Consider the following 16,831-nt stretch of genomic DNA (forward strand, 5'->3'; position numbering starts at 1 on the left):
TTTCTTTCTTTCTTTCTTTCTTTCTTTCTTTCTTTCTTTCTTTCTTTTCTTTCTTCAATTAAAGTTCCTAGTGGTTCGCTAAAATGTCAATTACACAAGAAATCAAATTCTCCCCAGAACCCAGTTAATCCCTGAATTTTAAAACCCTCAGAGCTTTCTCACGTAAGCGTTTCCTGATTTTATGTCTATTATATAGTAGTAGTTTTTTTTTTCCCAAAGTATGGGTCTTTACCTTTTTTTCCTTTGAAATTTTACTTGATTTGATTTGGCCAATCTCTAGCTTGTCAAGAACTTTTGGGATCCATTGTTTAAACAATCCTGTCTAGCTTTGTGCCATTGTTTAATTTAAAAAACCTGCTATCTATGCTTTAACTCATATCATTTATACAAGTGTCTAACAGAATGGGGATAGGGCTGTGCTGGAGCCTGAGACATTGTTCAATTTATTTACACCTTGGAAATTGGCAAATGCTATAAATCAGAGTTTATTTATTGTTTTGTTGATTGTCTAGACTTAAGAAAGTAGTGAAGGGGCAGCTAGGTGGTACAGTGGATAGAGCACTGGCCCTGGAGTCAGGAGGACCTGAGTTCAAATTTGGCATCAGACACATAACACTCACTAGCTGTGTGACTGGGCAAGTCACTTAACCCCAATTGCCTCATCAAAAAAACAACATAGAAAGCAGGGAAGAAAATGTTAGTAGTGTTGATTAAACTTGGAAGTCATTTTTGTACATTATTTTCCTGGAGAGGTGGTTATTAAACATTTACCAGCATACTCTTGGAACAGGGCTAAGTACAGGCATCTTAGGCAGAGCAGTAGAGATTTTCCTTCAGACTGATATGAAAACACTTATTAAATCTCTACTCTGTCCAAGTGACTGTGTGGTACAGTGAAAAGAACAGTTATTTAGAGAATCTGAGTTCAAATCCCAGTTCTGTTATTTGCTATCCGTCTAAGGCAGGGCTGTGAGCATCAGTTTCCTGGAAATTGGTGGTGCCATGGATAACTGGGCCCGGGGTTGGGAAGTTGTTTCAGTCATGTCCGACTCTTTATGACCCCATTTGGGGTTTTCTTGGCAAAGCTACTGGAGTGGCTTGCCAGTTCTCTTTCCAGCTAATTTTACAGATGAGGAAACTGAGGCAAACAGGGTTAAGTGACTTACCCAAGGTCGCACAGCTAAGAAGTGTCTGAGACTGGCTTTGAACTCAGGAAGATGAGTCTTCCTTACTTCAGGCCCAGGACTCTATCCACTGCTCCACTTAGCTGCCCCTAAGTCAGGAAGAGCTGAATTCAAATCTGGCTTCAGATACTTTACTACATGTATGACTCTGGGCAAATCATTTACCTCTGTCTACCTCAGTTTCCTCAACTGTAAAACAGGGATAATAACAGTATCTACCTCCCAGGGCTGTTGTGAGGGTACAGTGAGATAATATTTGTAAAGTATTTAACATAGTGATATTAAGCAAGTAACTTGACACCCTTGGGCCACTGGTTTCTCAACTCTCAAGTAAGAAGGGATAAGACTAGAATCCACATAGGTCCCTTCCGGGGTTAACAATGGAACATCATTCTATGTCTTCTTTTGTCTGGACCTTCAATTTCATTGATAATGGAAGTTTCTCACTGGGAGCTTAGTTACTTGCTCAACATCATACAGCTAGTTTAGGGACCCAACGGAGACAAGACGCATGGTCTCCTGACTCATGTGGTCTCTATCCAAGTGAGCTTTCCATTAAACCACCGAAGGGTATTACCTTAAACCCAAATAATAAAGCTCTAATAATAAAATTTCAATTTCAGGTAATGAATGCATGGAAGCCTTCCCTGTACTCTTCTAATAATGATAATAAAATTAATAACAGGCTAAATTTATCTACTGTAGTATATGACAGTAACAAAACATTTTGCATCTGTATCAGGATAATAGACCTAGAAGGACCCATAGAGCTCATCTAATACAACCTCCTTATTTTCCAAAAAAGAACACTGAGGGTCAGACAGGTTAAGATTCTTGCCCCAGATTCCATGGGCAGTAAATGGCAAAGCCAGTATTCAAAGCCAGGTTTTCTTCAAACCTAGTATTCTTTCACTGTACTGCCTTATTTAATTTGATCTTTGCAACAATGCGGGGGGGGGGGAGAATGGGAGAGGAGGCATTGAAGAGATTGTTATTGCCCATTTTACAGATGATTGCGGCTCAGAAAGTTGGAGCTACTTTTTAAAAGTCACATACTTAGCAAGTGAATTTGAACTCAAACCAAGGTCTATTGCTTTTAAATTTCACCATGTAGTTGTTGTTCAGTTTGTTTGTGTCTCCTTGACCTCCTTTAGGGTTTTCTTGGCAAATACTGGAGTGGTTTGCTATTTCCTTCTCCAGCTCATTTTACATATGAGGAAACTGAGGCAAACAGGGTTAGGTGACTTGCCCAGGGTCATACAGCTAGTAAGGGTCTGAGGTCAGATTTGAACATAGGAAGACTCTTCCTGACTCCAGAGCTGGCACTCTACCTACTGCACCATCTAGCTGCCCTGCAGTAGGCTGCCCTTACTTTGCTGACCCTTGTGTCAGGCCTAGAGGATGTCCTGGAGAGGATAAGTCTTTGACAGGCATACAGGAAGCATGCGTCAGGGACAGGACTTGAACCCAGGTTTGTTTGACACTCTTCATCCACTTCTTTGACGGCTATTTATGGTAACATCTGCCATCATCCACTCCATCTTTCCCATCATTTGGGTTGATTCTTTCTGGGCCCCTGTGTTTTCAGGTGCGGGTAAAGGCTATCAGCAGCAGACTCCCTCCGCGCACAGACTTCTCATCTCCCATGATTCTCCTAAATGCTGTTTCCCATCCTCCCTGGGAAGCTCTGTGTTTCAGATGATGAACTTGCCAGGAGAAGTTTTATCTGGGAATTCTTCCAGGCTTTGCCACTTCCAGGTCACAAGGCCTGCAGATACAGCCTTTGTTCCTCTAGCTGCCTTAAAATGATTTCCTGAGAACAGACCTGTGAGATGAGCAGTGCAAATATTATTATCCCCACTTTACCTCCGGCCATCAGCACCCCACTGCCTGAATAGGCATCTCAAACTTACCATGTCCAAAATGGCTCTTCTTACATATGCCCCTGAAACCGTTCTCCATCTAAACTCTCCTATTTCTCCTACCACTATCCTTCTATTCATCCACATTCTCAACCTTGGGGGTCTCACTGGATTTTCCCTCTCTACCTTTACCTTTCTATGGGATTTCTGTTGGGCTTCTGGAGCTGGTCTTTCTCAGAGGAGCTTTGGCTATTGCCTGGGGGCTGGGAAGCCAGCAGTCTGCTGACAAAGTAGGGCTTCTAGCTAGAGGGGAGCATTTTCTCTTGGTTCTGCAAATCTTGAGGGCTCTTATCTCTACTCTCTGCAGCAGGCTAAGCAGGACAAAGCCCTCCGACAGCTGGTAGGGAGAAATTTCATGACCCTTCCCCCTCTCCTCCCAGCCCAGCCCTCAAGTGCAGCTAAGAATCTGTCCGAGCACCAAAGAGGGACCACTATCAAGCCTGGCCCTCAGTAGCTCAAGGTGGGCCTGGAATAGCAACTGCAAAGGAAATTTGGACTAGAAGGGCCAGTGACACTGAAATATTCCAAGGAATTCTCCCTTCCCCATTATTTTAGGAAGGGCCCCAGCACTTCACTCAGGCCTGTATTGTTTCTGAAACCCTCCTTCTTCTTCATCAGTCTTATTGCTTCCCTGCACCTTTCCCCTACTTATTGATGATTTCCTCCCGAGGACCACCATTTTAGGAAAGGGCCCAGCTATGCTTCACCCCACTCAAGCCTGGATTCTCTCCAGATTCCTTTGTGATTTCCCCATTACCCTTCCTCTTCCCTAAATCCCCTTCTAGCTCCCCTTTAGATGCTATTTCTTCCATTAAAATGTAAGCTTCCTGAAGGTAGGCACTGGCTTGCTTGCTTGGATTTGTACCCCACCCCTATGAGTGGTAAGGAGACCCAGGCAGTCAGTGGTGTGAATAGCGAATGGGCAGTCGAGGCCCACATAGATTGCTATGAGTGAGTTACATACCTTACCCAGTTGTCTCTTCATCACTTTGCCTGAAATTCCATCACTAAAGATGTATAACTCCAGGATGTAGCAAAAAATCAGGAGTCTTTCAGTCATGTCAAAGTTTTCTTGGCGAAGATAATGGAGTGGTTTGCCATTTCCTTCTCTAGCTCATTTTACAGTTGAGGAAACCAAGGCAAACAGGGGTAAGTGACTTGCCCAGGGTCACACAGCTACTAAGTGTCTGAGGCTGGATTTGAACTCAGGAAGATGAGTCTTTCTGACTCCAGGTCCTCCGGGTGCTCTATCCACTGGGCCACCTAGTTGCCCTTTGGGGTCCAGACTTAAATCTCAGTTCCACCACTCAGTTCAGTAATCTACCGCCTAGTTACAACTTCTCAGCCTCAGTTTCTTCATATATGCAGTGGAGGTAACAATATTTGGATTAACTATTTTATGAGGTTGTTTTAGGGAAAGCACTTTGTGCATCTTAATAGGCTGTGAGGGATGTTGTGGAGGTAGAATCCACAAGACTTTGAAGACCTGGGTTTGAATCTCGTCTCAGATCCTTTACTAGCTGTGTGCCTTTGGGTAAATCACTTAATGTTTCTGAATCTCATTCTATCCTCATATGTTAAATGAGAGAGTTAGATTCTGTGAACTTTAAAGTCCCTCCTGGCTCCAAATTTGTGATCCTTCCTATCACCCGGGGTCCAGAGAGAGGGAAAATCCAATGAGACCCCCAAGGTTGAGAATGTGGATGAATAGAAGGATAGTGGTAGGAGAAATAGGAGAGTTTAGATGGAGAACGGTTTCAGGGGCATATGTAACAAGTGCCATTTTGGACATGGTAAGTTTGAGATGCCTATCCAGGCAGTGGGGTGCTGATGGCCGGAGGTAAAGTGGGGATAATAATATTTGCACTGCTCATCTCACAGGTCTGTTCTCAGGAAATCATTTTAAAAAGTGCCGAGCTATTAGCATTATTGTTATTATTCAAGAATCCTCTATTAAAATGCAAATAACCCCAGGGGAGATACTATTTGAAGCCATTATCCACTCCTGGGTTAGGGACATTAATTAGTTGACCAATGTCCGAGAGCAAGAAAGTCCACAGGAGCGTCTGGGGTCTGGGAGCCCAGACGAGCTCTGCTGTGGAAGAGTTGGGGGAGGTCGTGCTTTTTAAAAAGCAAAGCATCGCTCCGCGGGGAAGCTGAGCCGAACAGGCAGGATCCCGCTAATGACAGCCAGCTGACGTCTATCTACCACTTGACGTTTCCCATGAGCCCTTTGAGTGTGCAGCAGCAGCCCAGTGAGGGGCTGCATGAATACGAAAGGTCTTCTTATCCCTTATCTACAATTTAGGAAACCCAGATTGAGAGGGGTTAAATAATTTGCCCATTGTCACCTACCTATCAAGCATCTGAGACCAAATTCCAATAGAATCCAGTTCTATCCTGGCTCCCAATATCCTTTTATTTTTGTTTTTTGTTTTTGTTTTTGTTTGTTTGTTTGTTTTTGTTGTTTTGACTAGGCAATGAGGTTAAGTGACTTGCCCAGGGTCACACAGCTAGTGAGTGTTATGTGTCTGAGGCTGGATTTGAACTCAGGTCCTCCTGAATCCAGGGCCGGTGCTCTATTCACTGCATCACCTAGCTGCCCCCCAATATCCTTTTAAATACAGCACATTAATGTCTTAGGTCTTGGCCCAAGACCCACTGGTAAGAAGCAAAGGTTGTTGTTGTTATTGTTGTTTTAATAAAGAGGAGTCAGGAAGACATGAGTTCAAATCCATCCTCAGACCCTTATTAGCTGTGTGACCCTGGGCAAGTCACTTAACCCCTGTTTGCCTCTGTTTTCTCCTCTATAAAATGACGATTAGATACATAGATACATAGATATAGATATAATAGATACAGTACCTACTTCCCAGGGTGGTTGCAAGGATCAAATGAGGTAATACTTACAAAGCACTTAGAACAGTGCCTGGCACATAGTAAGCGCTATATAAATGTTACTGTTAGTATTATTGTCATTATTATTACTTAGATGTCACAATGGGATAGAGCATTGGACCTGAGTCAGGAAGATCTGAATTCAAATCTAGCTTCAAATACTTAATAGCTGTGAGACTGGGCAGGCCACTTAACCTCTCTCTGCTTCAGTTTCCTTATCTGTAAACTGGGGGGGTCAAATAATAGCAAAATAATAGCACCTACCTCCCAGGGTTGCTGTGGGGGAGTCAAATGAGATAATATTTGTAAAATGCCTTTGCAAATGGTTGATAGCATCATCCTTGTGTGCAGCCTCCCAGGACTGGAACCTCATTTGTCAGTCTCTCCACCTCCATCTCCACCCCGTTACAGTTAGATTAAAAAAATGCAAAGTCATTGTTTGGGTGTATGCATTAGCAACTCAAGGAATCAGGAAAAGTTTTATGTGGAAAATGGTGCTTGAGCTCAAAGGAAGTTTGGTAAACTGAACAGCAGAGGTAAGGAGAGAGTACATTGGAGGGACAGAGCCAGTGGAAAGGCACAAGTCCAGGAGATGGACTGCCATGTATGAAGAGTTACAAGAGAACCAGTGGGGTTGGACCATAGTTCTTTGTAAAGGGGAATAATGTATAACAAGTGGGGCAGCTAGGTGGCACAGTGGATAGAGCATCGGCCCTGGAGTTAGGAAGACCTGAGTTCAAATCCAGCCTCAGACACGTAACACTTAATTGGCTATGTGACCCTGGGCAAGTGACTCAACCCCATTGCCTAGCAAAGAACAAACAAAAAAAAAAATTAAAAAAAATAATGTGTAACAAGTGAGGAAAAGTGGGTTGGGTGAGGTCATGAATGACTTTAAGTACCAAACAGATATTTAATATGAGAGGGAAGAGAGAGCCAGAGAAGTTTATTGAGTAGGGGAGTGACGTGGTCAGACTTTAGGAAAATCATTTTGGCAGCTGAGGAGGGCAGAGATGTGAAGCAGAAAGACCGACTCTGTCTCTAGGATTCCAAGTTATTATTAAATGATTAAGCCCTACGATGCTACTTTTCAAATGCTGGAGTAGTTCACACTCCACTCCTGCCACAATCATCTCCCTGCTGGTAGCTGGAGCTACCAGCCCATCCAGTAGCTGGTGCTGAGGCCAGTGGCGGAAGCAGCTGGCCATTTTACCTGGATGTGATGGGGAAAAGGCTGCTTCTGAGGTGGAGAGGATACGGTATTTATAGACAATTATAACAGGTTGAAAAAAAGCGATAGGCATAGGCTGCTGCTTCAGGCAGAACGATTCTTATCCCTGCAAAAGGCTCTTTTCAGCTCAAATGCTGTAAAAATAATGGACCACCTCCTATTGAACAGAAAGCAGTTCAGTCAATCAGCTTTGGAAGCGATTTTCCTGAACTCTCTGTGGACCACTGGGGTCTGACGGTAAGCCACCCTCTCTTTGTCCCCAGTAGAGTCTAATGGCTTTGAAATTCTCCCTAATGACAGCTTTGCTCAGCAAGCAGAAGAAAGGAGTGGGGCATAGGGGGGAAAATGGGATTGGGAGTCAAAACTAGGGGTAGAATCCTGGCTCGGCTTTCTTCTCCTCTCTTTCTGACACTGGACAAGCTGTTTCACATTTCTAGGCCTCCGTTTATTCATGAGGAATAAAAGGAAGAGGTCAGAACTGATGACCCAGAAGGTCCCTTCCTGCTGTCAATTCATGAGTCTCTGACAAAGTGATTTCTGAAGAGATTCCTTGCAGTTTTGAATCCAGTGTTCTTGCATCCTATGATTTCTTCTCTTGTTGTTGTTGTTCTTTTCCAAGTTCTCCTACTAAGTGAATGCATGACCCATGAGAAACCAATTTGATTTTCCTGATCCTCAGTCCACCCATCTGGCAAATGGAGTCAATCTCATTTTGTTTTTCTTTAAGCAATAAACTCTTAGAAGGTGGTGAATCCTATTCTATAAGTATACCTGCGAGGCATAGTGTGCAGGAAGTGGACTTTGGTATCAGGAAAATCTGGGTTCAAGTCCTCTGCTTGACCAATCTGTCAGTGTAAACATTAGCAAGTTACTTAGCCATTCAGTCCCCCAGGCAGTTCTCTAACACTAAATTATAAGCAGCTATTGCTTTGCATTAGAGGGGAAAATTTCCACAGTAAGAATTCCCTACATCAGTTTAACTAAAGATCCACCTTCTGCTTTCTTAGAAGGCCTCTAGGTGGCGTAGTGGAGACAGTGCTGGGCTTGTAGTCAGAGTAGCAAGATCTGAGTTCAAATCTCATCATGTAACATCTGCTGCCTCAGTTTTCTCAACAATTAAAATAACGATAATAATAATATCTAACACTTATATAGTGCCTGCTATGTGCTAAGTGCTTAACGAATATTATCTCATTTTATCCTCACAATAACCCCAGGAGGTAGGTGCTATTATCATCCCCATTTTACAGATAAGAAAACTGAGGCAAACAGAGGGTAAGTGATTTGCCCAGGGTCACACAGCTAGTAAATGCCTCAGACTGAACTTGAAATCAGGTCTTCCTGACTTTAGGCTCAGTGGATAGCACTGTACTACCTAGGACCTACCTTCTAGGGTTGTTGTATAGATCAAGAGAGATATTTGTCCAATACTTAGCACAGTGACTGGTATATAGTAGGTGCTTAATGAATGTTTTTTGCCTTCCTTTATTCCAAAGTAAAAACTAACCAAATGAAAAACAATCATGGAGTTAGATAGTTTGAGGAATCTTATTAGGAACTCTTATAAAGCAGACTCCCTCTGGAAAGGGGTCCAGGTCGGGGATGGGAGGGAGGAGGGAGGAGACAGTCATGAATTAGTGGCATGAATACTGGATAAGGATTCCAATGATGTGGGAGGATGGGGGAGGACAACAAACACTAGTTGTGGGACTCTTGGACAAATCACTGGTTCTGTGGCCTTTGTGGATTTGTGAGTTGGCGTAAACTTCACTCTCTGTCTCAGAGTTGTGAGGATCCCCTGGGACCAGAGAGATGAAAACATTTGCAATGATAAAAGTGGTTTTATATTTGTGCAGTAGAATCTTATTAAGCAAAGCACCCCTTAATTTATCTTTTATAGGAATCCACATGGGCAGATATTTGGTTTACTTAAAGTGAGGAACTCCTATGTTAATAACGTTAATTCCTGCCTCGCAGGAATTCAGAAAGAATTTCAAAGCACTTTGAGAATTAGAAATGCATATAAGTATTTGAGGGATGACCCACTATTATTGGTTCTATCTTTACCTGAGGAAATTGAAGAAGAAACAGCGAAGGGAGGTATTCCCAAGGTATAAGTATTTATAGTTAATAGCAGAGCCAAGAAATTAATCCGGGCCTCCTGATGCCAGTTTCTGTCTCTTCAGACTTCGCAAACATTATGCTCCTGTACCTACAATGTCCAATGATGTCTCCAGTTTGGGGAGGAAGGGGAGGAAGAGACTGCAACAACAAGGGTGGGGTGGTGAAACCACTTTATGTGGTCATTGAAATAATGGGAAAGTCAAGGTTGCCACTTGTAAATACAAGTAAGTGTTAAACCAAGGGTTCCTGGTTATACTGTCTTGCCAAAGAAAGGCTCCTTCATGATGTTGGGATAGATATGAGATAACTTGGAAAATATGAGGAGGAATTAATTCAGCTTGCTTAGCATGTCAGAGGAAGTGAGAATAATCAGTCAATAACCATTTATTAAGTCCTACTATGTGCCAGTGACATAGAGTGTTGGGCCTGGAGTCAGGAAGATTCATCTTCATGAGTTCAAATCTGTCCTCAGGCCCTTCCTAGCTGTGGAACCCTGGGCAAGTCACTTCACCCTGTTTGCCTCAGTTTCCTCATGAGTAAAATGAGCTGGAGAAGGAAATGGCAAACCACTCTAGTATCTTTGCCCAGAAAACCCCAAATGGAGTCATGAAGTGAGTAGAACATGACTGAAAAACAACTGAACAACAACAGCTATGTGCCAGGCAAATAGGATTTGATGATCCCCAAGGTGCAAGGTGAATTCATAAATTCAAATCCAGAGGAATAGTCAGCTATATACAAACAAAGCAAAATGCAGGAAAAATTGGAAATAATCGTTCTCTACTCTTAGATGTGACACGGTGGAAAGATCACTGGGCTGGTAGAAGTAGGGGATTGGGAGAGCTAAATTCCAATCTGAGGAGCCAGGGTAGACTTGCCCCTTTGATCAGCATAGGACCTCTGTTGGGGTGCACTTAACAGGTGTGGGTTCAGACAAGTTTGAAAAATCAGCTTAGTATTGTGCCCATGGTGGTAGGGAAGCTTATCTTTTCAGTTCTTATCTTTGCGTGAGGAAGCCTTGGGCAAGCCACTATACGCACAGCATCTGTTTCCCCATTTGTCAAAATGAGCAAATAGGACTTGATGATTCCCGAGGTGTGCAATACCACAAATTCAAATCCAGAGGAAGAGGCAGCTTTCAGGTACTACAAATAATTGTGTTCCCCACATCCTTCACAGTCACTCCTGATGTGCAGTTAGTAAGCCTTCAGGCAGAGCTGATAGGCAGAGACCCACAGCTCTCTCAACTGACTTGCCAGCACTGGGCTCTGTTCATTGCTTCATTCAGACTAAGCTTTTTGTTGGAGAGCATCTATAACACCTTCTACCTTATCTGCCAGGTTGTATGTGGGTGAAAAAGTTTGAGTTTTATGTAATTCGGTGCTTAGCGCAGTGTTCTGTATATAGCAGGCACTTAATATTTGTAGAAACAAATCCCACAGAATTCTGAAATTCCCAGTTGAGATTCTATGGCACAAGATAGAATCCTGTTGTCCTAGCTAACTCTGCTCTGGGCTGGTATGCATTGTATGTGGATGTGCTGGAGGGTGAGGAAATGGAGAATGAGGCGGGGAGAGGAACTAGGTTCCAAATCACAGCCCTATCCCTATACATACACTGGGATCCAAGGTGTAACCAGCTTTCCATTTTCTGCACTTGTTTTACTGCCCATTAAAACACTCACTCTCACATCCGTTCCAAACAGGAAACCAGCTGCACTCACAGCACAGGACCTGGCATGAGTAAACGCTAAATAAATGTTTGTTGACTGACTGACTGACTCGACTACACTCTGACCTCACTCCCAATACCTTCCATGCTCCCTCTTTAGGTTTTTTCCAACATACAACCAGGGTACACTTTTGATGGGAAAACTACATTTTAAAAATTTCCTCAGTGATCCCTCCCAGACTACTCTCTCAACCATCAAATCAATCAGCATCATTCCTGAGGCCATGGTCCAACATTCCCTATATCTCCCCTGCAACATCCGGGGCACGTCTGTCATTGCTCCTTCCCTTCTCTCACCCACGGCAGCCAAAACTCTTGATGCTTTTGGGGCAAAGAGGTGATGTAATTGGGAGTGTTGGATACGGGAAGTCAAAAAGACCTGAATTCAGATCCTGTCTCAGACACTTCTAGCTGTGTGATGACAGGCAAGTCACTTCAACTCTCTCAGCCTCAGTTTCCTCATCTGCAAAATGGGGATAATCATAGCATTTACTTCACAGGATTGTTGTCAGGGGTCAAAGGATATATCTCTCACTTGATACATATTTATATGCATACACACAATATACACACATTATGTATGATGTGTTTATATGTGCATATATGTATGTATGTATATGTATATTGTGTGTATATATGCATATAGATATATAGAGAGATATATCTTTTGATCCTTCACAACAACCCTATGGGGTAAATTTTATACATATATAATCTACACACAAATACATGCATACATATATGCATATAAACATATATGTGTACATATATGGCACTTGAAAACCTTAAAGTGCTATATAAATATTACTGTTCATCTTCCTAGAATCTGGGTCCATTATCCACCCAAATCGTCCCATCCTCTGAGGTATTCTCCACCACCAGGTAGAGAGCTGTCTGGCTTCCCCACTTTTTGTTGCTTTCATCATCTTCCTTCAAGGATCCATGATTTCGTTGGTGAGAGTACACTCTCCAGTGATGCGAATCTTGACTGGTCTACACCTTCATCGAGGGTTTTGAGAACTCCTGTGACTCAAAAATGTCATCACCTCTCTATCTAAGCTTCTAGAAACAAGTCTCTCTGAACTCAGCTAACTGAACTAGTCCTCAAATGATAAACAGGATGTCTATCACCAGGCCCATACTTGAAGCCTTTCCAACTTGAAGTCTTTCCAGTTTGCCCACCGTTGGTATGACCTTTGGAAATCCACTATCACCTTCATTCTACAATGAGGCATGAGAATGGGACTTGAGTGGTGTTAATTATTGAAATAGAAGCAGCGTTAATGATAAATAAGTCACGATTTTGAGTCTTAATGATAATGACTCATTCAAGCATATTCTGAACATATCCTGGCTCTCACAGATCGGTCCTTTCTTTTCTCTCTCGTCCACAGAGGTGCCGGTGCTCCTCCTTGCAGCCTGAGGAGAGATGGGTGACTGGAGCTTCCTCGGGGAGTTCCTGGAAGAGGTCCACAAACATTCCACAGTGGTCGGCAAAGTCTGGCTGACTGTCCTTTTCATCTTCCGCATGCTAGTGCTGGGCACAGCAGCAGAGTCCTCTTGGGGGGACGAGAAAGCCGACTTCCAGTGCGACACGTTGCAGCCTGGCTGTGAAAACGTCTGCTACGACCAAGCCTTCCCCATCTCCCACATCCGATACTGGGTGCTGCAAATTATCTTCGTCTCCACGCCTTCCCTGGTATACATGGGCCACGCAATGCATACGGTACGCATGGAGGAGAAGCGAAAGGTGAGGGAGGCGGAGAGGGCCAAGGAGTCCAAGGGCACAGACACCTACGAGTACCAGGCAGCCAAGGCTGAGCTGTCCTGCCGGGAGGAGCTGAGCGGAAGGATCATCCTTCAGGGTACCCTGCTCAATACCTATATCTGCAGCATCCTCATCCGCACCGCCATGGAGGTGGCTTTCATCGTGGGCCAGTATTTCCTCTATGGCATCTTCCTGGAAACCCTGCACATCTGCCGCCGGAAACCCTGCCCCCACCCTGTCAACTGCTACGTGTCCCGGCCCACGGAGAAGAACGTTTTCATCGTATTCATGCTGGCTGTGGGGGGTCTGTCCCTCTGCCTCAGTCTGGCTGAACTCTACCATCTGGGCTGGAAGAAAGCCAAGCGCCACTTCACCCAGGCTTGCCCTGGCAGGGTGGAGGCCATCCTGCCTCCTCCTCGGCCCGAGGTGGTCCAGAATTGCACGCCACCCCCAGACTTTAATGAGTGTGTAGAGGGCGGCTCCAGTGGGAAGTTCTACAGCAGCCATTTCAGCAATAACATTGCCTCCCGGCAGAATACAGACAACTTGGCAACCGAGCAAGTCCAGGGCCGGGAGGAGGCCGCAGGGAGGGCTTTTCTGCACATGCAATACGCCGAGGAGCCCGAGGTGGCTAATGGGGTTTCCAACGCCCACCGCCTCCCCCATAGTTACCACAGTGATAAGCGCCGCCTGAGCAAGGCTAGCAGCAAGGCCAGGTCAGACGACCTGTCGGTGTGATCGTGCTCAGGATGGTGGCAGGGGGTGTGGGGGGAGGGGGAGGGCTGGGAATAGGGATGTATGTCCATGTTGAGCCTGTGCATTAGGTAGGGGTCCTCAGTGTCCTCTCCTGGCTGCCCTGCTGGTTTGTTTGTTTGTTTGTTTGTTTTTTTGAGGCAGCTCTGATCATAATAACCTTGCTCCTTTCTCCAGAAATGGGGCAATATAGAGCAAGGGGGGAAGTTGGGCGCCATACGTGTGGCGGGGGGCCATCAAAGGAGCTCCCTCCTTATCTTCACACACACTGAAGGTACACAGTAAGGACATTTCAAGAGGCCTGAAGTGGGGCAGATTGGGGCTGGGGAGCAATTGTGGGATGGGATACTTTGCAAAATCATTCAGGATTCCAAGATTTTGATTTATGCCACCAGACAAAGGGCATGCTGTTTGCCCGCTTTGCTAAGAACATGCAAGAGGGCCCAGAGCAGCCTTCAGAACCTCAGCTAGCCCACTCATCCCCATGCTTACCACAGCTTTACAAGTACCACCTTGGCAAGTCTTGGTGAAATGCCTGGACCCACTGAGTCTTCTAAGTTTTCTCAGCGTTACTTATTCCCACTGAAGTTGGTCTGTGAGATCCATATATAGATCCCATATAGATCCCAGCCCATAGCGTGGGCCTGGCCAGCTTTGATCAGTCAGGTTTACCAAGGTGCTGTCTTCCCAAGGCTGCCCTTTTGGGTAGAAGTTAGGGCCCACATATTGTCTTGGTGTCTCCCTTTCCTCTTCCTGACTTAAAAACAGGCTCTTGGGCCCTTAATCTTGGCCAATAGCTTCACTTTTGCAAGTGCCTCTACACCAATGCCTGACTTTGTGATATCAGAAGGAAATACTTTCTTGGTTATGTTGCCTACCCAGGGATATGTTCATTCTACCAGTGTGCCTGCCTCTGCACTAGTTTACTGAGCAAATTGACTTTACTTGAATGTTGGAAACCACCCACATTCCAACTTTCTTTGCATCTCAATCAGTTGTTAGAGGCTCTTCTTTCTTCTCCCTACTCTAGACTGCTTCACATGCCCCATCCTCTCCAAGAACCAAAGGTCATGTCAATAGGAATGCATATGGGGAATCATAGTTCCACCAGTGATCCTTCTTTGGGATACTGATCGCCAGCGGTGTCTCTCCACATCTTTATGAAAACAAATTCCAAAGGGGCATCATAGTTCTCAGAGATAGATCCAAATCCTATTGCTATGAACCAAAAAGAGAGGTTGGCAGGAGGTGGGGGTGGGGGTGAGAGGTGGAGGAAACACACTGGAAAGGTCCACTCTGCATCCTCCATCTTATTTCTCCAGAAGACTTTCAAGTTGGTGCCCATGGGAAGTACTAGATCACCAGCTGTGTGGAGGCATCCAGTTCTGTGATCTCCCTGAAGAAGTTTGGTTTGAGGACAGCAGTAACAAGGATTTCCTGTACTCCCGTTGGAAGGGGCCAGGACTGGGGATATGGAAGTTCTATTCTTTCTCCTAAAGCACCTATTTGTTTGATCCAGGGTGGTCTATGGAAGAAGTCGTCTTGTTGCTGCACAGATCTGCCTACTTAGGCCATCCTTTGGGGGTGGTCACCAAACCAGGTGGACGAGGACTTCCAAAACTGGACTCTGGTATTCAGAGAGGAAAGACATCCTCTGCATTTCTGCCCACCCACCACTCCCAATACGTTTTTAGCCTAAGTGCCTAAGGGGGTCTGCATAAGTGAGGTAGGGTCCAAAGACAGGGCTTATGAGCCTAACCAAATAAAGAAAGAACTAGTCATTTCTGGCTTCAAATGCAACTCTTAGGTGTTACAATTCCTCTTTATCTCTTGATGCTCTTTTGATTTGGGGAGTTTCTCTTTTTCCCTTTCTGTCTCTGGTTTTATGAATTGTTTTTTCTTGAATTAGACACTCTGTGAGGCTTCCCCTTGATAGTTTTTTTTTTTTTAGCAAGGAGGAAGGCATTGACTTATGTATTTGTTTTAATAAAAGCTGATCTGACATCCTTTTCTTCTGTATGTCTCTTCAATGATGGGCTCCTAGTGAAAGGATAAGGGCCAGAAGAGCACTTGGGCTTCTATCTCAATTGATTCATAAGTCCCTAGTGAACACCCACCATGAGTTCAGAAACCCTGCCAGACCCTAGATGGATGCAGAGGACTAAGTACTTCTGGCCCTCAGAGATCTAGGTGGAAGAGAGAAATCACATAAACACGGAACCGTCTGAGAACAACAAAGTGCTAAACTGGTTCACCAACTCTAGCCTAGAAGGGAGTTCAAGAAAGAGAGAGCTCAGTATGGGACAGAGAAACTAAAAAAGGCTTCAAGGAAGCAAACTTGAAAGATAAAGCTGGGATTTCAATTAGGCAGGTGGAAAAAAAAGAGGGAAAAGCATTTCAGTTGAGGGGATGGCATGAGCAAAGTCTTAGAGCGTAGGATTCATTGTTGTTGTTCATCCTTCGTTCTAAATGGCAGACAAGTCACTTAACCTCTCAAGCTTCAGTTTCCCCATCTGTAAAATAAGGGAAGGGAATAATCATTTATATAACACCTACTATGTGCCTTGTTATTGTTGTTTATCCTTCGTTCTTGAAGAGGACCAATGATATCAGGAGGGTGATGGCTTGACTTGCATATGAATTGGATTTAAGCGAAGCAGAGCTGTGCAAAGTCATCAGCCTCTCACTCTCTCTGGTTTTGGAGGATTGAAGAGACAGTCCTGACTAGTCAACAAGCATTTAGTAAACACCTACTATGTAGCAGCCACAGTGCTGAGTGCTGGGGAAGCAAAGAAAGGTAAAAATATCCCCAGCCCTTGAGAAGTTCACAGGCTAATGAGGGAGACAACATAGAAACAAACAGGATAGAAGGAGGATAAATTGGGCAGAATATCAGAGAGTAGGTGCTAGCTTTAAGGGAGTTAGAGAAACGCTTTTTGCAGAAGATGGGATTTTAGGTGAGACTTGAAGGAAACCAGAGCAGCCAGGAAGAGAAGATGAAGTGGGAGAGAATTCTAAGCATGAAGGACAGCCAATGGAAATGCCCAGAGTTGGGAGATGGAGTATCTTGTGTGAGGAACAGAAAGGAGGCCAGTGGCATCGGACTGTAGAGTATGTTTAAGGGAGTAAGGTATAAGAAGACTGAAAAGTTAGGAGAAGATCATGTTATAGAGGGCTTTTAAAACCCAAACAGAAGATTTTATATTTGATTTGGAGGTAA

The 16,831-nt window shown here is 44.4% G+C and overlaps 1 protein-coding gene across 4 annotated transcripts in view; it reads left to right on the plus strand.

Annotated features, from left to right (window-relative positions):
* Positions 1-15,534, plus strand: part of LOC114043130 (gap junction alpha-5 protein-like) — a 34,832-nt gene extending 19,298 nt beyond the window's left edge. For all 4 annotated transcript variants that reach the window (XM_027862092.1, XM_027862091.1, XM_027862094.1 and 1 more), the window contains one exon: positions 12,485-15,534. In XM_027862092.1, coding sequence (XP_027717893.1) covers positions 12,520-13,596 — 1,077 coding nt within the window. In that variant the 5' untranslated portion in view covers positions 12,485-12,519 and the 3' untranslated portion in view covers positions 13,597-15,534. The remainder of the gene's footprint in view (positions 1-12,484) is intronic.
* Positions 15,535-16,831: the final 1,297 nt, after the last annotated feature.

This window comes from Vombatus ursinus, unplaced genomic scaffold (assembly GCF_900497805.2).
Source record: "Vombatus ursinus unplaced genomic scaffold, bare-nosed wombat genome assembly UNPS02014768.1, whole genome shotgun sequence".
Taxonomy (NCBI): domain Eukaryota; kingdom Metazoa; phylum Chordata; class Mammalia; order Diprotodontia; family Vombatidae; genus Vombatus; species Vombatus ursinus.